General features: G+C 39.8%; 1 protein-coding gene across 2 annotated transcripts; it reads right to left on the bottom strand.

The window, feature by feature from the left end:
* Positions 1 to 339: 339 nt before the first annotated feature.
* LOC133643546 (trichohyalin-like) lies at positions 340 to 25,521 on the bottom strand. 2 transcript variants are annotated; one of them, XM_062038181.1, is made up of 3 exons: positions 25,336 to 25,521; positions 4,738 to 5,163; positions 340 to 2,791 (listed from the first exon to the last, which is right to left on the bottom strand). In XM_062038181.1, exons 2-3 carry the CDS (start codon positions 5,156 to 5,158, stop codon positions 1,839 to 1,841), a joined length of 1,374 nt encoding a protein of 457 aa, XP_061894165.1. In that variant the 5' UTR covers positions 5,159 to 5,163; positions 25,336 to 25,521; the 3' UTR covers positions 340 to 1,838. The 2 variants fall into 2 exon arrangements, with proteins under 2 accessions (XP_061894165.1, XP_061894164.1); XM_062038180.1 differs by lacking the exon at positions 25,336 to 25,521 and adding an exon at positions 9,431 to 9,571.
* Between the last annotated feature and the right edge of the window lie 1,826 nt (positions 25,522 to 27,347).

Here is a 27,347-nt window from a genome sequence, read left to right as displayed (position 1 = left end):
TTTGTTAATGCCCTGCGAAAACCATGAGTTATTAACGACTTATGATTCATAACCCCCCCGTCCCACCTTCTCAAAATCTCCCCAAACCATCCCAATTGTTTTTGCTGAAAATAATTTCGGTCTAACTATTAATAATTTTTAAGTTATTAACATTTTGTGGTGCTGGTTATGAATCAAATTTGTTAATAAAGTAATTACTATAATAGTTTTTTGGAGCAAACATGCTTTTTGACGACGATTAATCAATGTTGGGTTCTGACGTTGATTTGACCATTGAATTTTGGTCATTTCCCAACCAATATTCAACACAAATACAACGTTGAAACATGCTTTTTGACGACGATTAATCAATGTTGGGTTCTGACGTTGATTTGACCATTGAATTTTGGTCATTTCCCAACCAATATTCAACACAAATACAACGTTGAAACAACATGCTTTTTGACGTTTAATCAATGTTGGGTTCTGATGTTGATTTGACATTGAATTTGTGTCATTTTCCCAACCAATATTCTACAACACAAATACAACGTTGAAACATGCCTTTTGACGACGTTTAATCAATGTTGGGTTCTGACGTTGATTTGACCATTGAATTGTGGTAATTTCTCAACCAATATTCAACACAAATACAACATTGAAACAACATGCTTTTTAACGTTTAATCAATGTTAGGTTTTGACGTTGATTTGACCATTGAATTGTGGTCATTTTCCAACCAATATTCAACACAAATACAACGTTGAAACATGCCTATTGATGACGATTAATCAATGTTGGGTTCTGACTAGGGCTGCAACTAACGATTAATTTGATAATCGATTAATCTGTTGATTATTACTTCGATTAATCGATTTATAATCGGATAAAAGACACAAATTACATTTCTATCCTTTCCAGTATTTTATTGGGGGGAAAAACCAGCATACTGGCACCATACTTATTTAGATTATTGTTTCTCAGCTGTTTGTACATGTTGCAGTTTATAAATAAAGGTTTAAAAAAAATGTAAAAATAAATTTAAAATAAAAAAAATAAAAAAATTTGCTTCTGCGCATAGCATAGATCCAACAAATCGATGACTAAATTAATCGCCAACTATTTTTATAATTGATTTTAATCGATGTAATCGTTTAGTTGTTGCAGCCCTAGTTCTGACGTTAAATTGACCGTTGAATTTTGGTCATTTCCCAACCAACAACGTGGATCCAACGTCAATTTACCAACACAACTATATTGCAACGTTGTTTCAAAGTCATTTTAAAGGACACGCACGTTTAATCGACGTGGTATCATTATGTCTCGTGCCTGCTGGGCTCCTATGAGGAAACTTTCATACTGGAAATACCATTAATTTGCTTCATCCCTTACAATCTCCTTGCTAGAAAGGTTAGGTGAGGAGAGTTGGAGAACATCTAACTCCTGCACTCTGCTAAACCCGACCATTAACAAATACGTGCCACACCCTTTAATGCTACAACTTGCTGCTGTTGTCGCAATGCAAATAAGGTGTTTGCAACTCATGAATAAAAAACAAAACAAACAAGTGTCGAGTTTCACTTCCTGTTGACGCTCAAACAGGAAGTGACATTTCTCACCTGGGCTCACGTTTGCCAAGTTGATGAAGCAACGTGACGCGCTCCTCCCTGCAGAACCTGAAGGTGTCACCGGGGAGGCAACCATCCGCCTCAAAGCTTAGAGCAGCAAGAAGAACTCAACATCTTGAGGTTCTACTGGAGCAAAGAAGCTGATGGCAGGATCACTGGTTGCTATGGCGACAACTTCAATCTATTCAAACGCGTGGATGTTGCAGTGTGACGTCTATGTCCAGTCTACACTCAGTCATTGTCCAGTTCCTGTTTCACAAGCCCCGCCCACTGTGCTCCTTCCTCGGCCGTTTCCTGTGCTCCTTCTTCGGCCGTTTCCTGTTTCACAAGCCCCGCCCACTGCGCGCCGTCACCTGTGAGCTTCTGCAGTCTGTCTTTGAGCGCTTTGTGTCTGGCTTGAAGTTTCCCCCTCCGGGCGTGCAGCCTGGCGTGGTCCCTCTGCAGGCAGTGGATGCAGCTCGTGGCCTTCTGCAGGATCACGACCTTGGGCGTCCTGTCGTTGGAGGACGGCCCCCACACCTTCTCGCGCAGTCTGTCGAAGCTGCTCCTCTGCTCGTTGCGCCGCCAGCGCTCCAACACGGTGTGCGTCCACCGCCGCTCATCCTCCCCCTCCTCCTCCGACGACGAGTCCGCGGAGCTCCGAGACGAGCTCTGCTGGTCGCGGTGGCGTGTGGGCGGCGAGGAGGAGGAGGATGAGGAGGAGGAGGAGGAGCTGTGAGGGGGACACGACACATCCTTGTTGGATGAGCAGGGTGACATGGAGGGCAGAGGAGCAGCGTAGTTGTGCTGCTGCTGGATCACTAACAGCTGGAAAGCACTCTGCTCCTCCCTCTGCTGCTGCTCCTTTTCCCTCTGCTGCTGCTCCTCCCTCTGCTGCTGCTCCTTTTCCCTCTGCTGCTCCTTCTTCTTCTTCCTCTGCTGCTCCTTCTTCTTCTTCTTCTTCCTCTGCTGCTGCTCCTTTTCCCTCTGCTGCTGCTCCTTCTTCCTCCTCTGCTGCTCCTTCTTCTTCTTCTTCCTCTGCTGCTCCTTCTTCTTCCTCTGCTGCTGCTCCTTTTCCCTCTGTTGCTGCTCCTTCTTCTTCTTCCTCTGCTGCTGCTGCTCCTCCTCCTCCTCCTCCTGCTGCTTCATCTGGCAGGCCGAGAGTGAAGAGCAATGTCCCAGCGTCACAACGTCAATCTCTTGGTCTGCGAGACACAATCACACATTGGTGACCAGTATAGGCCACATGTCAAACTCACGGCATGGGGCCAAGTTTGGCCCGCAACGTCATTTAATGTGGCCCGCCACGTCATTCTAATGTGGACCGCCACTTAAACATCATTTTAATGTGGTACACCACAAAATTCTTAGGCGGCCCGCCACATAATTTTAAGTGGGCCACAATATCATTTTATTGTGGCCCACCTTGTCATTTTGTTGTCCCCCTCATCATTTTATTGTGGCCCACCTCATCATTTTAAGTGGGCCATGATATCATTTTATTGTTGTGCCCCACATAATTTTATTGTGGCCCACCTCATTTTAAGTGGGCCATGATATCATTTTATTGTTGTCCACCTCATCATTTTAAGTGGGCCATGATATCATTTTATTGTTGTCCCCCACATCATTTTATTGTGGCCCACCTCATTTTAAGTGGGCCATGATATCATTTTATTGTTGTCCACCTCATCATTTTAAGTGGGCCACAATATCATTTTGTTGTCCCCCACATAATTTTATTGTGGCCCACCTCATCATTTTAAGTGGGCCACAATATCATTTTGTTGTCCCCCACATAATTTTTTTGTGGCCCACCTCATCATTTTAAGTGGGCCACAATATCATTTTATTGTTGTCCCTCACATTATTTTACAATGGCCCACCTCATCATTTTAAGTGGGCCACAATATCATTTTATTGTGGCCCACCTCATCATTTTAAGTGGGCCATGATATAATTTTATTGTTGTCCCTCACATCATTTTATTGTGGCCCACCTCATAATTTTAAGTGGGCCATGATATCATTTTATTGTTGTCCACCTCATTTAAAGTGGGCCACGATATCATTTTATTGTTGTCCCTCACATCATTTTATTGTGGCCCACCTCATCATTTTAAGTGGGCCATGATATAATTTTATTGTTGTCCCTCACATCATTTTATTGTGGCCCACCTCATAATTTTAAGTGGGCCATGATATCATTTTATTGTTGTCCACCTCATTTAAAGTGGGCCACGATATCATTTTATTGTTGTCCCTCACATCATTTTATTGTGGCCCACCTCATCATTTTAAGTGGGCCACGATATCATGTTGTTGTCTCCCACATCATTTTATTGTGGCCCACCTCATCATTTTAAGTGGGCCACGATATCATTGTATTGTTGTCCCCCACATCATTTTAAGTGGGCCACAATATCATTGTATTGTTGTCCCCCACATCATTTTGTTGTCCCCCACATTTTATTGTGGCCCACCTCATCATTTTAAGTGGGCCACAATATCATTTTATTGTTGTCCACCTCATCATTTTATTGTTGTCCCCCACAATTTTATTGTGGCCCACCTCATCATTTTAAGTGGGCCACAATATCATGTTATTGTTGTTCCCCACGTCATTTTATTGTGGCCCACCTCATCATTTAAAGTGGGCCACAATATCATTTTATTGTTGTCCACCTCATCATTTTATTGTTGTCCCCCACAATTTTATAGTGGCCCACCTCATTATTTTAAGTGGGCCATAATATCATGTTATTGTTGTCCCCCACATCATTTTATTGTGGCCCACCTCATCATTTTAAGTGGGCCACAATATCATTCTATTGTGGTCCTCACATCATTTTATTGTGGACTGCCACTTAATTTAAACATGGCAAGTAACATAATTTTAAGGTGGCACGCCACAAAATACTAATGTGCCATTTTATTGTGGACTGTCACTTCATGTAAGTATGGCCTGTCCCATAATTTTAATGTGGCAGCCACGTCATTTTATGTAGCCCCCCACCCCCACCACCATCATTATAAAGTGGCCCGTCACATTATGGTGAAGCTGGATTTTCATTTGCACTTGAACCCCTTTGACGCGTGATGCTCGTTAGGCCGCTCTGAAGCGTGTCGCGATTAAAAGTGCTTCATCTCACCTGAGTCGCTGGACAAGTACTGGGACAGCTGGCCGCCACTGGCCGACATGGTCTCGCTGGAATCATGCGTCGCCGTCAGGTTCTGGTCGTCCAGCCCCTCGACGTCGATGTCCGACGGCACGGTGGACGCCGGCTTGTCCTCGCCGCTCCTCGCCAGGGGGGACGGCGGCTTGGCGGCGGACGCCCCGTCAGCGCGGTAGACGCTGCAGTTCCAGTCGAGCTGCATGCTGTGGTCGTCCGGCAGGACTTTTGAGACGTAGTCCAGCTGGTCGTCATCGCCGCCCGTCTTCTTGGAGGGGGACTGGGGGGGCGTCACCATGGACTGGAGGTCCTTCAACAATTTTTCGAAGAACTCTTCGTCGAAGAAGTAGGAGACGTAAGGCAGACCCTCCATGACTCCTTCTGCTTTGCTGATAAACATTGTTCCTACGAGGACAGGAAACATCTTAGGTCAGTGGTCCCCAACCTTTTTGTAGCTGCGGACCGGTCAACGCTTGAAAATTTGTCCCACGGACCGGTGGTGGTGGTGGTGGGGGAGGGGGGGGGGGGTGTATTTCCAAAAAAAAAATTTTTTTTTTTTTTTTTTTACATAAATAAATACAATCATGTGTGCTTACGGACTGTATCCCTGCAGACTGTATTGATCTATATTGATATATAATATATATGTTGTGTTTTTTATGTTGATTTCATAAAAAAAAATAAATAAATAAAAAAAATAAAAAATTTGTTTTTGTTTTTTTTGTTTAATTTCTTGTGCGGCCCGGTACCAATCGGTCCGCAGACCGGTGGTGGGGGGGGGGTGTGTATTTATGTAAAAAAAAAAAAATTTTTTTTTTTTTACATAAATAAATACAATCATGTGTGCTTACGGACTGTATCCCTGCAGACTGTATTGATCTATATTGATATATAATGTATATGTTGTGTTTTTTATGTTGATTTCATAAAAATAAAAATAAAAATTCAAAAAATAAATTTTTTTTGTTTTTGTTTTTTTTGTTTAATTTCTTGTGCGGCCCGGTACCAATTGGTGGTTGGGGACCACTGTCTTAGGTCACCCTAGACCAGGGGTCACCAACCTTTTTGAAACCAAGAGCTACTTCTTGGGTACTGATTAATGCGAAGGGCTACCAGTTTGATACACACTTAAATAAATTGCCAGAAATAGCCAATTTGCTCAATTTACCTTTAACTCTATGTTATTATTAATAATTAATTATATTTACACTTAATTGAACGGTTTAAAAGAGGAGAAAACACGGGAAAAAAATTACAATTAAATTTTGAAACATAGTTTATCTTCAATTTCGACTCTTTAAAATTCAAAATTCCACCGAAAAAAGAAGAGAAAAACTAGCTAATTTGAATCTTTTTGAAAAAATAAAAAAAATAATTTATGGAACATCATTAGTAATTTTTCCTGATTAAGATTAATTTTTGAATTTTGATGACATGTTTTAAATAGGTTAAAATCCAATCTGCACTTTGTTAGAATATAGAACAAATTGGACCAAGCTATATTTATAACAAAGACAAATCATTATTTCTTCCAGAACAAAAATTTTTAAAAAAATTCAAAAGACCTTGAAATAAGATTTAAATTTGATTCTACAGATTTTCTAGATTTGCCAGAATACATTTTTTGAATTTTAATCATAATAGGTTTGAAGAAATATTATTCGTCAAAAAAACAGAAGCTAAAATGAAGAATTAAATTAAAATGTATTTATTATTCTTTACAATAAAAAAAATAAATTTACTTGAACATTGATTTAAATTGTCAGGAAAGAATAGGAAGGAATTTAAAAGGTAAAGGTATATGTGTTTAAAAATCCTAAAATCATTTTTAAGGTTGTATTTTTTCTCTAAAATTGTCTTTGTGAAAGTTATAAGAAGCAAAGTAAAAAAAATGAATGAATTTCTTTAAACAAGTGAAGACCAAGTCTTTAAAATATTTTCCTGGATTTTCTAATTCTATTTGAGTTTTGTCTCTCTTAGAATTAAAAATGTCGGGCAAAGCGAGACCAGCTTGCTAGTAAATAAATACAATTCAAAAAATATTTGAGCTACTTTTAGAACAGGCCAGCGGGCTACTCATCTGGTCCTAACGGGCTACCTGGTGCCCTAGACATTTTTGAAGACAACCGGAGTGGGATGCCCCAAAAAGCACCCGCCCTATTTAGGGGTCAGCATCCTTCGAAGGTCCCAGCCTATGCAGTCAATAAGGCTGGGTCCTTTCGGTAGTCCAGTGTCGTGAACTGGGTCGGTCTACCATTCAGAAAGAACACTCCCTGGTTTTTCATTGCCCTGATGTGGGATCTGAGCCGAGGATGTCGTTGTGGCTTGTGCAGCCCTTTGAGACACTGGTGATATAGGGCTATATACGTAAACATTGATTGATTGGTTGGGTCACATGTTCACATCCCTTACGCCGGTGTTCATTCACCATAGGACTCTCACACTATTATGTTAGATCCACTATGGTTTTATCCGGCCCGCGGGATGAGTTTGCTAAGTATAAAAATTAGCCGAAATTTTTGAATGAAAGAAACAGCTGTTCTAAATGTGTCTACCTGATGTCGCAATAGCAATTCTTTGTATCTTTGTAGATGACGCTACATATGTAAAAAAATAAAATAAACCACATGTTAGTGCACCAGTCGAGGAACATGAGCAAACTACATAAATAACAACCTGTACTTTGATTTTGATACTATTTTTTTATCTTGAAAAATTGAAATTCAACACCAATGAGTTGACTGAGGAACATTAACACATAATTTATTAAGAAAGTATAAATAACGACAAATAAAGGTAGAATAATATTAACCGCAACATGTAAGTGGAAAAAAAACAAAACAACAAAATTATGATTTGTACATTTTCAGAATGTGCTTGTTCTATTTTTAAACAAAGAAAACAATCTGAAGTTGTCTTTATTTTTAAGTTATTCTGCCGTGATTTTACTCCCACTTGGAAGTAGATTTTTCTCCATGTGGCCCCCGATCTACAATGACTTTAACACCTCTGCTCTAAATGATGTCCTAAAAGGAAATCCTGTTGTAAATGGTTGTGCTTTGGAAAGTACTTGTTAACGTTAACAGTGTTTCCCATAAACTGCCAAGATAACTGTGGCGGTGGGGGCGTGGCTATGGGCGTGGTCACCATGACACCATCAAATAATTTGCATAATTTACTACAATGATATGATTTTCTCTAAAAAGGCTCAAAAAATGTATACTTACTAATTAATAATAACAGTTTTGTTTTAAACGTCCATCCATTCATCCATTTTACAATATAATTACAACACGTTATGTACATATTTATATACAGATTTGAACAATAAGTTATTCACTGAAATATATTTATTAGTTGTGGTTCTTACAAAAAATATGTCTTATAAAATATAAAAGTTAAAATGTCTCTTAAAGCTCTGCCCTTTTAATTAGTGCATACTAAATAATTGAACTTTAGCCTACTACTACAACCATATTATTTACCAGCAACATAAAGTGAAACAGAGGCAGAGGTGTCCTGCCACAGTCAGTAACAAATAAACAGAAAACAGTAGTGGTCAAATACAAATAAGGCAACAAGAGAAGTATCCTACACTTCTCTTTTGTAAAGTAAATCTGAACAGCCTATATGGGCATCTACATCAACTAGGACAGCTAGGACAAAATATATATATATATATACAGTGGGGCAAAAAAGTATTTAGTCAGCCACCCATTGACAATCAATGGGTGGCTGACTAAATACTTTTTTGCCCCACTGTATATATTTATTTATTTTTTTAATTTGTGGCGGACGTAATTATTTCGTGGCGGGCCGCCACAAATAAATGAATGTGTGGGAAACACTGGTTAATTTCAATTTTAAATTGTGTATTTTTGTCTCATAATGATTGTGAATGAGAGGCAAAATTCCCCCAAAAAAGTGCAGTTCCACATGATTTTACTCAGATTTTTTTTTAAAAAGCATGGGATTGTATAAAAAGATATGAACGATGGAGGGATATAAACACAATAGCACTAGTGAGCACGCAAGTATGATCAAGACGCCATATTGGAAGGGGCGGAAATGCACCAATGTGATGGATGCCAACCATGTAAACAATAATAAGTTAAACAAATTGAAGAATAATAGAAGTAGTAAAAATAATAGAAGTAGAAGAATAATGAGTAAAAGTAGTAATAAGTATAAAGTAGACGTCGACGAAAAAAAACTATTTTTCAGAGCTGGGCGCGCAAAGGATCTTGGGATATGGAAAGCCGGGAAGGCTAGTCAACAATACGCACACTTTGTGCTCCCACGCACTTTGGTCACGTTAGTGGGTCGTGTTCGAAGGACTATAGAACGCAGAACCCGAATTGGGACAAAGCGAACATTTCTCAGTTCGAAGGACCCGTTTTAAGGTTCGACAGCCTTGGCGCAGCGCGATGACGTCACGACTCCACAAAATGCGCACTGCGAAGGGAAAAAGACCCCCCAAACAACTCCTGTCAAGTGTGAGCAAGTCACTTTATTCCCTCGCGCAGCGTGGCCGTCGTTTAGCGTGTGGACACTTCCACTCGGAGCTGCCCGTCACGCGTGGGTGCGAGCAGGTGATATAGATAACTAATAAACACATGGCTAAGCTAGCTATAGTGAGTTAGCACGTCGGAGAAACAAGCTGCGTCCTTACCGGCTAGTTGACAGAAGAGGACAAAAAGTGTCAGAAGTGTCCCTAGGAGGTCCACGGCGGAGGGTGGGAGTGATTACTACATCGTGGGGAGAATAATTCCGCGTGGAAAGTTCACGAAGAAGCGAAAGGTAGCGCACCAAGTAGGCGTGGTCTGTGGGGAGCTGGGCCGCAGCACTCCTCTTTTGCGGGATCTCCTTACGCGGCGAAAGGTGTCTAATCCCAACATCTCCCGCTCGCCTAATCGAAATGTATCGATTAAAAAAGATGTAAAATATATATATGTGGATTGTTCCTCCGATTAGGTCCAGGCTCACATCTGTTTGTAATGTGTCGTACAACCAGGCTTTAGCTCGCAGGGTCGGCGGAAGGATATGAGCGGCCATGTGAAAAGTATTACTAATTATATATAATAATATGTATTTATAAAATTATTATTATTACAATTATATTTGTGTATTTAAAGTTTTGGGAACTCGAGTGTGTATTAGTTACACTCATTGAACGATTAAAGCATATCAAACTTTTTTTCCTGGCAGTTACCACACGGTGGTGCTGTTGACCAACCCTAAAGTTTGACCCCGGAAGTCAGATTCTCTCACAGCTCAACTCTAAACTTTAAAAGTCTTACATCATGTGTTGCCTTCATTATAACACTTATATAAGACTTTTAAAGTCAATTTGATAGTAGGCTAATATAGCTAATATAGACACTTACATCATGTGTTGCCTTCATTATGACACTTATACAAGACTTTTAAAGTCAATTTGATAGTAGGCTAATATAGACACTTACATCATGTGTTGCCTTCATTATAACACTTATATAAGACTTTTAAAGTCAATTTGATAGTAGGCTAATATAGCTAATATAGACACTTACATCATGTGTTGCCTTCATTATGACACTTATACAAGACTTTTAAAGTCAATTTGATAGTAGGCTAATATAGACACTTACATCATGTGTTGCCTTCATTATAACACTTATACAAGACTTTTAAAGTCAATTTGATAGTAGGCTAATATAGACACTTACATCATGTGCTGCCTTCATTATAACACTTATACAAGACTTTTAAAGTCAATTTGATAGTAGGCTAATATAGACACTTACATCATGTGTTGCCTTCATTATAACACTTATATAAGACTTTTAAAGTCAATTTGATAGTAGGCTAATATAGACACTTACATCATGTGTTGCCTTCATTATAACACTTATACAAGACTTTTAAAGTCAATTTGATAGTAGGCTAATATAGACACTTACATCATGTGTTGCCTTCATTATAACACTTATACAAGACTTTTAAAGTCAATTTGATAGTAGGCTAATATAGACACTTACATCATGTGTTGCCTTCATTATAACACTTATACAAGACTTTTAAAGTCAATTGGATAGTAGGCTAATATAGCTAATATAGACACTTACATCATGTGTTGCTTTCATTATAACACTTCTATAAGACTTTTAAAGTCATTTTGATAGTAGGCTAATATAGCTAATATAGACACTTACATCATGTGTTGCCTTCATTATAACACTTATATAAGACTTTTAAAGTCATTTGATAGTAGGCTAATATAAACACTTACATCATGTGTTGCCTTCATTATGACACTTATATAAGACTTTTAAAGTCATTTTGATAGTAGGCTAATATAACTAATATAGACACTTACATCATGTGTGGCCTTCATTATAACACTTATATAAGACGTTAAAGTCAATTTGATAGTAGGCTAATATAGACACTTACATCATGTGTTGCCTTCATTATAACCCTTATATAAGACTTTTAAAGTCAATTTGATAGTAGGCTAATATAGCTAATATAGACACTTACATCATGTGTTGCCTTCATAATAACACTTATATAAGACTTTTAAAGTCATTTGATAGTAGGCTAATATAGACACTTACATCATGTGTTGCCTTCATTATGACACTTATATAAGTGTCTATATTAGTTATATTAGCCTACTATCAAATTGACTTTAAAAGTCTTATATAAGTGTTATAATGAAGACAACACATGATGTAAGTGTCTATATTAGTTATATTAGCCTACTATCAAATTGACTTTAAAAGTCTTATATAAGTGTTATAATGAAGACAACACATGATGAAAGTGTCTATATTAGTTATATTAGCCTACTATCAAAATGACTTTAAAAGTCTTATATAAGTGTTATAATGAAGACAACACATGATGTAAGTGTCTATATTAGCTATATTAGCCTACTATCAAAATGACTTTAAAAGTCTTATATAGTGTTATAATGAAGACAACACATGATGTAAGTGTCTATATTAGCCTACTATCAAAATGACTTTAAAAGTCTTATATAAGTGTTATAATGAAGACAACACATGATGTAAGTGTCTATATTAGCTATATTAGCCTACTATCAAAATGACTTTAAAAGTCTTATATAAGTGTTATAATGAAGGCAACACATGATGTAAGTGTCTATATTAGCTATATTAGCCTACTATCAAAATTACTTTAAAAGTCTTATATAAGTGTTATAATGAAGACAACACATGATGTAAGTGTCTATATTAGCTATATTAGCCTATTATCAAAATTACTTTAAAAGTCTTATATAAGTGTTGTAATGAAGGTAACACATGATGTAAGTGTCTATATTAGCTATATTAGCCTACTATCAAAATTACTTTCAAAGTCTTATATAAGTGTTATAATGAAGGCAACACATGATGTAAGTGTCTATATTAGTTATATTAGCCTACTATCAAAATGACTTTAAAAGTCTTATATAAGTGTTGTAATGAAGGCAACACATGATGTAAGTGTCTATATTAGCCTACTATCAAAATGACTTTAAAAGTCTTATATAGGTCTTATAATGAAGACAACACATGATGTAAGTGTCTATATTAGCTATATTAGTCTACTATCAAATTGACTTTAATAGTCTTATATAAAGAGACGCAAGCTGGTGGTCCAGGAGATACGTCGGGAAGAGGAAGCAAGAAGGTGCGCACAAGCTGTGGCGCAGGCAAAACAAGGGCAGTGGATGACATGGGAAGGAGTAGAGAAGAGGAAGATCTCCTGGAAAGAGCTGTGGGAGATGGAGGCATTCAGGGCAAGCTTTACCATCAGGGCTGCCTACGATGTCCTGCCTTCTCCAAAAAACCTCAGCCAGTGGTATGGTGAAGACCCCACATGCCCTCTGTGTCCGAGTCCAGCAACACTGAAGCACATCCTGGTGGGCTGCAAGACCAGCCTCACCCAAGGCCGTTACACCTGGCGGCACAACCAGGTGCTAAAGTGTCTTGCAGCAGTGCTGGAAAGTCGACGGACAAGTGTCAATGCCCTTCCTCCTTCGTCATCCCGTTGGCAAGCAACAACATTTGTCCGGGAGGGCGAGGGTCAAGCCAACCTCACCCCCACAAGACCAGACACTGGACAGCTAGGCGGGGCACGGGACTGGAGACTGCTGGCAGACCTGGGCCAGAGACTCTGCTTCCCAGGTGAGATTGCGTCCACCAACCTGCGGCCAGATCTTGTTCTGTGGTCAGCTTCGCTCAGGCTCGTGTACATCATAGAGCTCACGGTGCCCTGGGAGAGTGCAATGGAGGAGGCCTACGAGCGCAAGAAGTTGAGGTACACTGAGCTTGCAGCCGATGCGCAACAACAAGGCTGGAAAGCGAGGGTACGCCCAGTAGAAGTAGGCTGCAGAGGATTCGTGGCCACCTCAACATCCAGGCTCCTCAGGGAAATGGGAGTGCGAGGGAAGGCCCATCGACAGGCAGTGAAAGACCTCTCAAAAGCCGCTGAAAAGGGGAGTCAGTGGCTGTGGGTCAAGCGAAGGGACTCCACCTGGGCTTTCAAGTGAGTGATGCCATCTAGAGAGTGATCCTGGGACGCTGGGACTCACTGCTGAACCCTCTGGAGGTGTCGTGGGCCTATCAGCGAAACACTGAGGATGGGGGGCGCCCACTTGATAACCCAGAGGATGCCTTCACTCACTTGACCATCCCACTAAGTCGCATAGGTGTCTCAAGTATGCATTAGGGGATTGTAACATCTAGTCCTACACAACAGATCTGATCATCTGGTGAACCAGTGACTGCTGTGAAAGGGCAGCTGACAACAAGGGAAAGACCTTGCGACGGCATGGAAAGACAGCTGGCAGGAGGGAATAGACCCCAACGGGGCTGCCATGGGCTAGCTACCCGTGGTGGCAGGATCCAGCACGAACGGTGTATGGGTTCCACCCAAACATGGCTACGAAAAGTTCTAAGAAGAAAATACCCCCTGAGTCAGCGAGAGCGGGGGCGGAAGATGGCTCATCGGCAGAACACCCGGTAACGAACACAGGAACGGAACAGACTACGAGTTTGATGATCAGCATACCTGAGGCTCCAACAGCCACAGCAGGACACAAGCTTCAGAGCTGCGTATGTGGTTGGACAAAGGTTACTTCCACCCAAGGCCTGAAAATACACCAAGGCAAGAAAGGGTGCCTAAAGAAGGGTCAACAGGGAACTCGCATCGACAGCTACTTTCTGAGAAGCAGGTCGAGTCAGTCGACTGAAGTTCAGCAGCAGGACAAACCCCACAGTCTGCAGGACATCAACACCCCTGTCCCTGAGGAGGCAGAACTAGGCACGGGAGAACAACCTGAACCCAACCCACTACGACCTGCAACGGAAAAGAAGATCCGGGGACGAAGGCCATTTGTCAAGTGGCCAAAATCCTGCGACGGGACACTGTGGAAGGAGGTCAACACTGATCTCTGCAACATCATAGAAGGGATCAGAGGCACCGCCATGAAGAAGTTGGAGAGAATGGGGGATCTAATCTATGCCTATGGAGTGGAACGGTTTGGAGTGGTCGAAGGAAAACGATCTGCTCCATCAATCCCCACTAAGTCCAGAAGACAGACAGAAATAGACCGCCTAGTCAAGGAGAGGAGACAGCTGAAGAAGCAATGGAGGAAGGCCACAGAGGAGGAGAAGGAGGGCATAAACCTGCTGCAGGGAGAGATCCAGAGTAGACTTGCAACACTGAGGAGAGCGGAAAACCTTCTGAGGAAGCGCAGAAGGAAGGAGCAAACAAGAACACGCTTCTACAAAGACCCCTTCAAATTTGTGAAGAGTCTGTTCACAAAGGAGAAGTCTGGAAGTCTCTCAGTGTCAAAGGCCAACCTGGAAGAACATCTGCAAAAATCCAGCACAGACGACCGACACCATGAAGAGGTTACACTCCCACCTGACATGCCACCAGTCAATCCACCAGAGCACGATCTAGACATCAGCCTACCCAGATGGAGTGAAGTAGACAAAACCGTGCGTAGAGCAAGGGCCGCATCAGCTCCAGGTCCCAACGGAGTTCCATACAGGCTCTACAAAAACGCACCAGATGTCCTGCGCTTCCTCTGGAAGCTGATGAGAGTCGTGTGGCAAAAGAAGGAGATACCAACTTCCTGGCGAAGAGCCGGTGGAATCCTTATCCCCAAGGAAAAGGACTCATCAGAAATCGGCCAATTCCGCCAGATCAGCCTTCTAAATGTCGAGGGAAAAATATTCTTCAGCGTGGTTGCTCATAGGCTGGCAGGATATCTGCAAAGAAACAACCTGATTGACACATCAATCCAGAAAGCAGGCATCTCAGGCTTCCCCGGTTGCATGGAACATACAAGTGTCATCTGGCATCAGATCCAGGTTGCCAAGAAGGAGAGAACAGACCTTTATGTGGTTTTCCTGGATCTCGCCAATGCCTTTGGCTCAGTCCCTCACAACCTCCTGTGGACAGCTTTCGACTACTTCAGGGTCCCAGCAGCTCTCACAACCCTTGTCAAGGCCTACTTCCAGGACGTCCAGCTATGCGTGACAACTGCCGAGTACACCACAGCATGGCAACACCTGGAGGTGGGAATCATGGCCGGCTGCACCATCTCCCCGCTGGCCTTCACCATGGCCATGGAGGTGATCATCCGGGCATCGCGATGGGTGGTTGGGGGACAGCTAATAAGACCTGGCCTGAGGCTGCCGCCTGTCAGAGCCTACATGGATGACCTCACAACACTCACCACAACCAAGGCTTGCACTGTACGGCTTCTGAGAAAGCTCCAAGAAAACATCGAGCTGGCTCGCATGAAGATCAAGCCAAGCAAGTCCAGAAGCATCTCTATTGACAAGGGGAAACTGTCACACCACCGCTTTCACATTGGTGAGGAACCTATTCCAACAGTCTCCGAGAAGCCTGTGAAGTCCCTAGGTCGTTGGTATGATGCCTCCCTCAAAGACAAAGAGCAGGTAGATCAGCTCAGGAAGGAGGTAGCCAGCGGCCTGGAGAACATCGACAGAACCCTGCTTCCTGGCAAGCTGAAGCTCTGGTGCATGCAGTATGGACTACTTCCACGCCTATTGTGGCCACTAACCCTCTATGAAGTCCCGCTCTCTAAGGTGGAAAAGCTGGAGAGACTGGTTAGCTCATATGCAAGGAAGTGGCTTGGCCTTCCCAGGTGCCTCAGCAGTATTGGACTCTACGGCAAAGGAATGTTAGAACTGCCCATTTCCAGTCTCTCAGAGGAGTTTAAGTGCGCCAAAGTCAGACTGGAGATGATGCTACTGGATTCGAGTGATCCATTTGTAGCCCAAGCTGCCCCCATTCTGGCTACTGGGAGGAAGTGGACCCCACTGGCTGCAACTGAGCAGGCTAAAGCAGCACTCAGGCACAGAGACATTGTGGGCCGAGTACTGCAGGGGAGGAGTGGTCTTGGCCTTGGGGCCAATACACCAGCCTGGAGCAAGGCCACTCCATCTCAGAGACGCAAGCTGGTGGTCCAGGAGATACGTCGGGAAGAGGAAGCAAGAAGGTGCGCACAAGCTGTGGCGCAGGCAAAACAAGGGCAGTGGATGACATGGGAAGGAGTAGAGAAGAGGAAGATCTCCTGGAAAGAGCTGTGGGAGATGGAGGCATTCAGGGCAAGCTTTACCATCAGGGCTGCCTACGATGTCCTGCCTTCTCCAAAAAACCTCAGCCAGTGGTATGGTGAAGACCCCACATGCCCTCTGTGTCCGAGTCCAGCAACACTGAAGCACATCCTGGTGGGCTGCAAGACCAGCCTCACCCAAGGCCGTTACACCTGGCGGCACAACCAGGTGCTAAAGTGTCTTGCAGCAGTGCTGGAAAGTCGACGGACAAGTGTCAATGCCCTTCCTCCTTCGTCATCCCGTTGGCAAGCAACAACATTTGTCCGGGAGGGCGAGGGTCAAGCCAACCTCACCCCCACAAGACCAGACACTGGACAGCTAGGCGGGGCACGGGACTGGAGACTGCTGGCAGACCTGGGCCAGAGACTCTGCTTCCCAGGTGAGATTGCGTCCACCAACCTGCGGCCAGATCTTGTTCTGTGGTCAGCTTCGCTCAGGCTCGTGTACATCATAGAGCTCACGGTGCCCTGGGAGAGTGCAATGGAGGAGGCCTACGAGCGCAAGAAGTTGAGGTACACTGAGCTTGCAGCCGATGCGCAACAACAAGGCTGGAAAGCGAGGGTACGCCCAGTAGAAGTAGGCTGCAGAGGATTCGTGGCCACCTCAACATCCAGGCTCCTCAGGGAAATGGGAGTGCGAGGGAAGGCCCATCGACAGGCAGTGAAAGACCTCTCAAAAGCCGCTGAAAAGGGGAGTCAGTGGCTGTGGGTCAAGCGAAGGGACTCCACCTGGGCTTTCAAGTGAGTGATGCCATCTAGGGAGTGATCCTGGGACGCTGGGACTCACTGCTGAACCCTCTGGAGGTGTCGTGGGCCTATCAGCGAAACACTGAGGATGGGGGGCGCCCACTTGATAACCCAGAGGATGCCTTCACTCACTTGACCATCCCACTAAGTCGCATAGGTGTCTCAAGTATGCATTAGGGGATTGTAACATCTAGTCCTACACAACAGATCTTATACTGAAGACAACACATGATGTAAGTGTCTATATTAGCCTACTATCAAAATGACTTTAAAAGTCTTATATAAGTGTTATAATGAAGACAACACATGATGTAAGTGTCTATATTAGCCTACTATCAAAATGACTTTAAAAGTCTTATATAAGTGTTATAATGAAGACAACACATTAAGTAAGTGTCTATATTAGCCTACTATCAAATTGACTTTAATAGTCTTATATAAGTGTTATAATGAAGACAACACATGATGTAAGTGTCTATATTAGCTATATTAGCCTACTATCAAAATGACTTTAAAAGTCTTATATAAGTGTTATAATGAAGGCAACACATGATGTGTCTATATTAGCTATATTAGCCTACTATCAAAATTACTTTAAAAGTCTTATATAAGTGTTATAATGAAGACAACACATGATGTAAGTGTCTATATTAGCTATATTAGCCTACTATCAAAATTACTTTAAAAGTCTTATATAAGTGTTGTAATGAAGGCAACACATGATGTAAGTGTCTATATTAGCTATATTAGCCTACTATCAAAATTACTTTCAAAGTCTTATATAAGTGTTATAATGAAGGCAACACATGATGTAAGTGTCTATATTAGTTATATTAGCCTACTATCAAAATGACTTTAAAAGTCTTATATAAGTGTTGTAATGAAGGCAACACATGATGTAAGTGTCTATATTAGCCTACTATCAAAATGACTTTAAAAGTCTTATATAAGTGTTATAATGAAGACAACACATGATGTAAGTGTCTATATTAGCTATATTAGCCTACTATCAAAATGACTTTAAAAGTCTTATATAAGTGTTATAATGAAGACAACACATGATGTAAGTGTCTATATTAGCCTACTATCAAAATGACTTTAAAAGTCTTATATAAGTGTTATAATGAAGACAACACATGATGTAAGTGTCTATATTAGCTATATTAGCCTACTATCAAAATGACTTTAAAAGTCTTATATAAGTGTTATAATGAAGGCAACACATGATGCAAGTGTCTATATTAGCCTACTATCAAAATGACTTTAAAAGTCTTATATAAGTGTTATAATGAAGGCAACACATGATGTAAGTGTCTATATTAGCCTACTATCAAAATGACTTTAAAAGTCTTATATAAGTGTTATAATGAAGGCAACACATGATGTAAGTGTCTATATTAGCCTACTATCAAAATGACTTTAAAAGTCTTATATAAGTGTTATAATGAAGACAACACATGATGTAAGTGTCTATATTAGCTATATTAGCCTACTATCAAAATGACTTTAAAAGTCTTATATAAGTGTTATAATGAAGACAACACATGATGTAAGTGTCTATATTAGCCTACTATCAACATGACTTTAAAAGTCTTATATAAGTGTTATAATGAAGACAACACATGATGTAAGTGTCTATATTAGCCTACTATCAAAATGACTTTAAAAGTCTTATATAAGTGTTATAATGAAGACAACACATGATGTAAGTGTCTATATTAGCTATATTAGCCTACTATCAAAATGACTTTAAAAGTCTTATATAAGTGTTATAATGAAGACAACACATGATGTAAGTGTCTATATTAGCCTACTATCAAAATGACTTTAAAAGTCTTATATAAGTGTTATAATGAAGACAACACATGATGTAAGTGTCTATTTTAGCTATATTAGCCTACTATCAAAATGACTTTAAAAGTCTTATATAAGTGTTATAATGAAGGCAACACATGATGTAAGTGTCTATATTAGCCTACAATCAAAATGACTTTAAAAGTCTTATATAAGTGTTATAATGAAGGCAACACATGATGTAAGTGTCTATATTAGCCTACTATCAAAATGACTTCAAAAGTCTTATATAAGTGTTATAATGAAGACAACACATGATGTAAGTGTCTATATTAGCCTACTATCAAAATGACTTTAAAAGTCTTATATAAGTGTTATAATGAAGGCAACACATGATGTAAGTGTCTATATTAGCCTACTATCATAATGACTTTAAAAGTCTTATATAAGTGTTATAATGAAGACAACACATGATGTAAGTGTCTATAGTAGCTATATTAGCCTACTATCAAAATGACTTTAAAAGTCTTATATAAGTGTTATAATGAAGACAACACATGATGTAAGTGTCTATATTAGCCTACTATCAAAGTGACTTCAAAAGTCTTATATAAGTGTTATAATGAAGACAACACATGATGTAAGTGTCTATATTAGCCTACTATCAAAATGACTTTAAAAGTCTTATATAAGTGTTATAATGAAGACAACACATGATGTAAGTGTCTATATTAGCCTACTATCAACATGACTTTAAAAGTCTTATATAAGTGTTATAATGAAGACAACACATGATGTAAGTGTCTATATTAGCCTACTATCAAAATGACTTTAAAAGTCTTATATAAGTGTTATAATGAAGACAACACATGATGTAAGTGTCTATATTAGCTATATTAGCCTACTATCAAAATGACTTTAAAAGTCTTATATAAGTGTTATAATGAAGACAACACATGATGTAAGTGTCTATATTAGCCTACTATCAAAATGACTTTAAAAGTCTTATATAATGATAAATAAATGATAAATGGGTTATACTTGTATAGCGCTTTTCTACCTTCAAGGTACTCAAAGCGCTTTGACAGTATTTCCACATTCACCCATTCACACACACATTCACACACTGATGGCGGGAGCTGCCATGCAAGGCGCTAACCAGCAGCCAAGGGTGAAGTAAGTGTTATAATGAAGACAACACATGATGTAAGTGTCTATTTTAGCTATATTAGCCTACTATCAAAATGACTTTAAAAGTCTTATATAAGTGTTATAATGAAGGCAACACATGATGTAAGTGTCTATATTAGCCTACTATCAAAATGACTTCAAAAGTCTTATATAAGTGTTATAATGAAGACAACACATGATGTAAGTGTCTATATTAGCCTACTATCAAAATGACTTTAAAAGTCTTATATAAGTGTTATAATGAAGGCAACACATGATGTAAGTGTCTATATTAGCCTACTATCATAATGACTTTAAAAGTCTTATATAAGTGTTATAATGAAGACAACACATGATGTAAGTGTCTATATTAGCTATATTAGCCTACTATCAAAATGACTTTAAAAGTCTTATATAAGTGTTATAATGAAGACAACACATGATGTAAGTGTCTATATTAGCCTACTATCAAAATGACTTCAAAAGTCTTATATAAGTGTTATAATGAAGACAACACATGATGTAAGTGTCTATATTAGCCTACTATCAAAATGACTTTAAAAGTCTTATATAAGTGTTATAATGAAGGCAACACATGATGTAAGTGTCTATATTAGCCTACTATCAAAATGACTTTAAAAGTCTTATATAAGTGTTATAATGAAGACAACACATGATGTAAGTGTCTATATTAGCTATATTAGCCTACTATCAAAATGACTTTAAAAGTCTTATATAAGTGTTATAATGAAGACAACACATGATGTAAGTGTCTATATTAGCCTACTATCAAAATGACTTTAAAAGTCTTATATAAGTGTTATAATGAAGGCAACACATGATGTAAGTGTCTATATTAGCCTACTATCAAAATGACTTCAAAAGTCTTATATAAGTGTTATAATGAAGACAACACATGATGTAAGTGTCTATATTAGCTATAGTAGCCTACTATCAAAATGACTTTAAAATTCTTATATAAGTGTTATAATGAAGACAACACATGATGTAAGTGTCTATATTAGCTATAGTAGCCTACTATCAAAATGACTTTAAAAGTCTTTTATAAGTGTTATAATGAAGACAACACATGATGTAAGTGTCTATATTAGCTATATTAGCCTACTATCAAAATGACTTTAAAAGTCTTATATAAGTGTTATAATGAAGACAACACATGATGTAAGTGTCTATATTAGCCTACTATCAAAATTACTTTATAAGTCTTATATAAGTGTTATAATGAAGACAACACATGATGTAAGTGTCTATATTAGCTATATTAGCCTACTATCAAAATGACTTTAAAAGTCTTATATAAGTGTTATAATGAAGACAACACATGATGTAAGTGTCTATATTAGCTATAGTAGCCTACTATCAAAATGACTTTAAAAGTCTTTTATAAGTGTTATAATGAAGACAACACATGATGTAAGTGTCTATATTAGCTATATTAGCCTACTATCAAAATGACTTTAAAAGTCTTATATAAGTGTTATAATGAAGACAACACATGATGTAAGTGTCTATATTAGCCTACTATCAAAATGACTTCAAAAGTCTTATATAAGTGTTATAATGAAGACAACACATGATGTAAGTGTCTATATTAGCCTACTATCAAAATGACTTTAAAAGTCTTATATAAGTGTTATAATGAAGGCAACACATGATGTAAGTGTCTATATTAGCCTACTATCAAAATGACTTTAAAAGTCTTATATAAGTGTTATAATGAAGACAACACATGATGTAAGTGTCTATATTAGCTATAGTAGCCTACTATCAAAATGACTTTAAAATTCTTATATAAGTGTTATAATGAAGACAACACATGATGTAAGTGTCTATATTAGCCTACTATCAAAATGACTTTAAAAGTCTTATATAAGTGTTATAATGAAGGCAACACATGATGTAAGTGTCTATATTAGCCTACTATCAAAATGACTTTAAAAGTCTTATATAAGTGTTATAATGAAGACAACACATGATGTAAGTGTCTATATTAGCTATAGTAGCCTACTATCAAAATGACTTTAAAATTCTTATATAAGTGTTATAATGAAGACAACACATGATGTAAGTGTCTATATTAGCCTACTATCAAAATGACTTTAAAAGTCTTATATAAGTGTTATAATGAAGACAACACATGATGTAAGTGTCTATATTAGCCTACTATCAAAATTACTTTAAAAGTCTTATATAAGTGTTATAATGAAGGCAACACATGATGTAAGTGTCTATATTAGCCTACTATCAAAATGACTTTAAAAGTCTTATATAAGTGTTATAATGAAGACAACACATGATGTAAGTGTCTATATTAGCTACGGTATATTAGCCTACTATCAAAATGACTTTAAAAGTCTTATATAAGTGTTATAATGAAGACAACACATGATGTAAGTGTCTATATTAGCCTACTATCAAAATGACTTCAAAAGTCTTATATAAGTGTTATAATGAAGACAACACATGATGTAAGTGTCTATATTAGCCTACTATCAAAATGACTTTAAAAGTCTTATATAAGTGTTATAATGAAGGCAACACATGATGTAAGTGTCTATATTAGCCTACTATCAAAATGACTTTAAAAGTCTTATATAAGTGTTATAATGAAGACAACACATGATGTAAGTGTCTATATTAGCTATAGTAGCCTACTATCAAAATGACTTTAAAATTCTTATATAAGTGTTATAATGAAGACAACACATGATGTAAGTGTCTATATTAGCCTACTATCAAAATGACTTTAAAATTCTTATATAAGTGTTATAATGAAGGCAACACATGATGTAAGTGTCTATATTAGCCTACTATCAAAATGACTTTAAAAGTCTTATATAAGTGTTATAATGAAGACAACACATGATGTAAGTGTCTATATTAGCTATAGTAGCCTACTATCAAAATGACTTTAAAATTCTTATATAAGTGTTATAATGAAGACAACACATGATGTAAGTGTCTATATTAGCCTACTATCAAAATGACTTTAAAATTCTTATATAAGTGCTATAATGAAGGCAACACATGATGTAAGTGTCTATATTAGCCTACTATCAAAATTACTTTATAAGTCTTATATAAGTGTTATAATGAAGGCAACACATGATGTAAGTGTCTATATTAGCCTACTATCAAAATGACTTTAAAAGTCTTATATAAGTGTTATAATGAAGACAACACATGATGTAAGTGTCTATATTAGCTATAGTAGCCTACTATCAAAATGACTTTAAAAGTCTTTTATAAGTGTTATAATGAAGACAACACATGATGTAAGTGTCTATATTAGTCATATTAGCCTACTATCATAATGATTGTGTGCCATAGGCTGACGCAAATCTTTGTTGACAGAAATGTTGAAATGTAAAAGTTATTTTACACATTCTTACAACATTGGAAACAATTAGTAAAATGGAGGCTTCTCAGAGGGTGAGATAACTCCTGGAAATGAGGGTGAGATAACTCCTGGAAATGAGGGTGAGATAACTCCTGGAAATGACTGGCTCAGAATGGCCAAAGGTATAGATGTGTGTGTCCAAGTTAAAGGTAACATCTTCCAATGGATTTATTACACGCTTTGCAAGCTGGGTATTGTTTGCTGTGGTCTGGAACAACATGGCACACAAACAACTATGAGAAATACAGCCAATATTACATACAGATAATGTGTCATGAGACATGTAAATATAAATAAAATACACAGAGCACATACAGTAAGTAGAGGAAATTAAATGAGCTCAAAGATAGCTACAAACGAGGCATGATGATGCAATATGTACACACAGCTAGCCTAAATAGCATGTTAGCATTGATTAGCTTGCAGTCATGGATTGACCAAATATGCCTGATAAGCACTCCACACAAGTCAATAACATCAACAAAGCTCACCGTTAGGAATTCACGCAGAGCTTTAAAACATTTGGTGGACAAAATGAGGGGAGCAGTGAGCAGCAGCAGGTTAATTTTTGGTGATTTAACCCCCAATTCCAACCCTTGATGGGTTAGGGTTGGTGTTAGGGTTATGGTTGAGGTTTTTATAGTCTTTGGTTTGAACTCACAACCTGCCAATCTCAGGGCGGACACTCCAACCACAAGCAGGTTAGGGTTAGAGCTAGGGCCAGGGTTAGGGTTGAGGTTTTTATAGTCTTTGGTATGACTCGGCCGGGGTTTGAACTCACAACCTACTGATCTCAGGGCGGACACTCTAACCACAAGAAGGTTAGGGTTAGGGCTAGGGCCAGGATTATGGTTAGGGTTGGGGTTAGGGTTAGGGTTGAGGTTGAGGTTGGGGTTGAGATAGGGGTTAGGGTTGGATTCCAACCCTTGATACTGAGTGCCAAGCAGGGAGGTAATGGCTCCCATTTTTATAGTCTTTGGTATGAGTCGGCTGGGGTTTGAACTCACGACCTACCCATCTCAGGGCGGACACTCTAACCACAAGCAGGTTAGGGCCAGGGTTAGGGTTGAGGTTTTTATAGTCTTTGGTATGACTCGGCCGGGGTTTGAACTCACAACCATCTCAGGGCGGACACTCTAACCACAAGCAGGTTAGGGTTAGGGCTAGGGCCAGGGTTATGGTTAGGGTTGGGGTTAGGGTTAGGGTTGAGGTTGGGGTTAGGGTTGGATTCCAACCCTTGATGCTGAGTGCCAAGCAGGGAGGTAATGGCTCCCATTTTTATAGTCTTTGGTATGACTCGGCCGGGGTTTGAACTCACGACCTACCCATCTCAGGGCGGACACTCTAACCACAAGCAGGTTAGGGTTGGGGTTAGGGCTAGGGTTAGGGTTATGGTTTGGGTTGAGGTTTTTATAGTTTTTGGTATGACTCGGCCGGGGGTTTGAACTCACAACCTACCGATCTCAGGGCGGACACTAACCACAAGCAGGTTAGGGTTAGGGCTAGGGCCAGGGTTAGGTTTGGGGTTAGGGTTAGGGTTGAGGTTGGGGTTGAGATAGGGGTTAGGGTTGGATCTCCACCTGGGTAAGAAATTCAATATTAGTCCCTCTATTTGCTGGAAGTCACTAAAAAAAAGGTTAGTGTTAGGGTTGGGATCAGGGTTAGGGTTAGGTATAGGGCTAGAGAAGCCAAAGAATACAGAAAGAGTGTTGGTTAGGTTTAGGGCTAAGGGTTGGGGTGGGGCGATAGAAAAGAGTGCAAGAGAAGTCCATCTATGGTCCAACGGGCTCGCACTCACGTCTCGTTAAGGCCCCCCTTTCTTTTTGTCCTTCTTCCTGGCTGGATAGGACATATTGGGGAGAATAAAAAAGAATAGAGTTTAGGACACGCCCTTCAGACGTGAGTCAGGACAAGGTGCGATGAGTTAAACGTTCCCGTCGTGGTCGCTATAGTCCCACAGACTGGCTGAGAGAGACAGAGGACTTGTCGTCGTCGTCGTCTTCCCATCCTTCCCCTCAAATTACGTCTCTCGCCGCACGATCTGGCCAGAGAACGTAATGACAGACTTTTACTGACAGACGCTCACTTTGCTCCAAATTCCCGTGTCAGCGCGTCCTGAGAAAAGTCCAAATCCAGAGACAGTCACGTGGTGGAAATGAAGAAAACAACGTGATCTTCATCTCTTCATACGCACAAGTACTACAAGTCAGTACTACAAGTCAGTACTACAAGTCAGCACTACAAGTCAGCACTACAAGTCAGGACTACAGGTCAGTACTACAAGTCAGCACTACAAGTCAGGACTACAGGTCAGTACTACAAGTCAGGACTACAGGTCAGTACTACAAGTCAGTACTACAAGTCAGTACTACAAGTCAGGACTACAAGTCAGTACTACAGGTCAGTACTACAAGTCAGTACTACAAGTCAGTACTACAGGTCAGTACTACAAGTCAGTACTACAAGTCAGGACTACAGGTCAGTACTACAGGTCAGTACTACAAGTCAGGACTACAGGTCAGTACTACAAGTCAGTACTACAAGTCAGTACTACAAGTCAGGACTACAAGTCAGTACTACAAGTCAGTACTACAAGTCAGCACTACAAGTCAGCACTACAAGTCAGGACTACAGGTCAGTACTACAAGTCAGCACTACAAGTCAGGACTACAGGTCAGTACTACAAGTCAGGACTACAGGTCAGTACTACAAGTCAGTACTACAAGTCAGGACTACAAGTCAGTACTACAAGTCAGTACTACAAGTCAGCACTACAAGTCAGCACTACAAGTCAGGACTACAGGTCAGTACTACAAGTCAGGACTACAGGTCAGTACTACAAGTCAGTACTACAAGTCAGGACTACAAGTCAGCACTACAAGTCAGCACTACAAGTCAGCACTACAAGTCAGCACTACAAGTCAGCACTACAAGTCAGTACTACAAGTCAGCACTACAAGTCAGTACTACAAGTCAGTACTACAAGTCAGTACTACAAGTCAGCACTACAAGTCAGTACTACAAGTCAGTACTACAAGTCAGGACTACAGGTCAGTACTACAAGTCAGCACTACAAGTCAGCACTACAAGTCAGCACTACAAGTCAGTACTACAAGTCAGTACTACAAGTCAGCACTACAAGTCAGTACTACAAGTCAGTACTACAAGTCAGTACTACAAGTCAGCACTACAAGTCAGCACTACAAGTCAGCACTACAAGTCAGTACTACAAGTCAGCACTACAAGTCAGCACTACAAGTCAGTACTACAAGTCAGCACTACAAGTCAGTACTACAAGTCAGTACTACAAGTCAGCACTACAAGTCAGCACTACAAGTCAGTACTACAAGTCAGCACTACAAGTCAGCACTACAAGTCAGTACTACAAGTCAGTACTACAAGTCAGTACTACAAGTCAGCACTACAAGTCAGTACTACAAGTCAGTACTACAAGTCAGTACTACAAGTCAGCACTACAAGTCAGCACTACAAGTCAGCACTACAAGTCAGTACTACAAGTCAGCACTACAAGTCAGCACTACAAGTCAGCACTACAAGTCAGTACTACAAGTCAGTACTACAAGTCAGTACTACAAGTCAGCACTACAAGTCAGTACTACAAGTCAGCACTACAAGTCAGCACTACAAGTCAGCACTACAAGTCAGTACTACAAGTCAGTACTACAAGTCAGTACTACAAGTCAGCACTACAAGTCAGCACTACAAGTCAGCACTACAAGTCAGTACTACAAGTCAGCACTACAAGTCAGCACTACAAGTCAGCACTACAAGTCAGCACTACAAGTCAGT

This window comes from Entelurus aequoreus, linkage group LG26 (genome assembly GCF_033978785.1).
Source record: "Entelurus aequoreus isolate RoL-2023_Sb linkage group LG26, RoL_Eaeq_v1.1, whole genome shotgun sequence".
Taxonomy (NCBI): Eukaryota; Metazoa; Chordata; class Actinopteri; order Syngnathiformes; family Syngnathidae; genus Entelurus; species Entelurus aequoreus.
The sequence above is the reverse complement of the archived record's forward strand: the minus strand, read 5'-3'. Positions and strand labels throughout refer to the sequence as shown.

Coding starts and splice junctions, on each gene's coding strand:
- LOC133643546 (XM_062038181.1), bottom strand. CDS start 5,158: ATGTTTATCAGCAAAGCAGAAGGAGTCATGGAGGGTCTGCCTTACGTC. Junction 2,792..4,737: donor GTACTTGTCCAGCGACTCAG/GTGAGATGAAGC, acceptor TGTGTCTCGCAG/ACCAAGAGATTGACGTTGTG.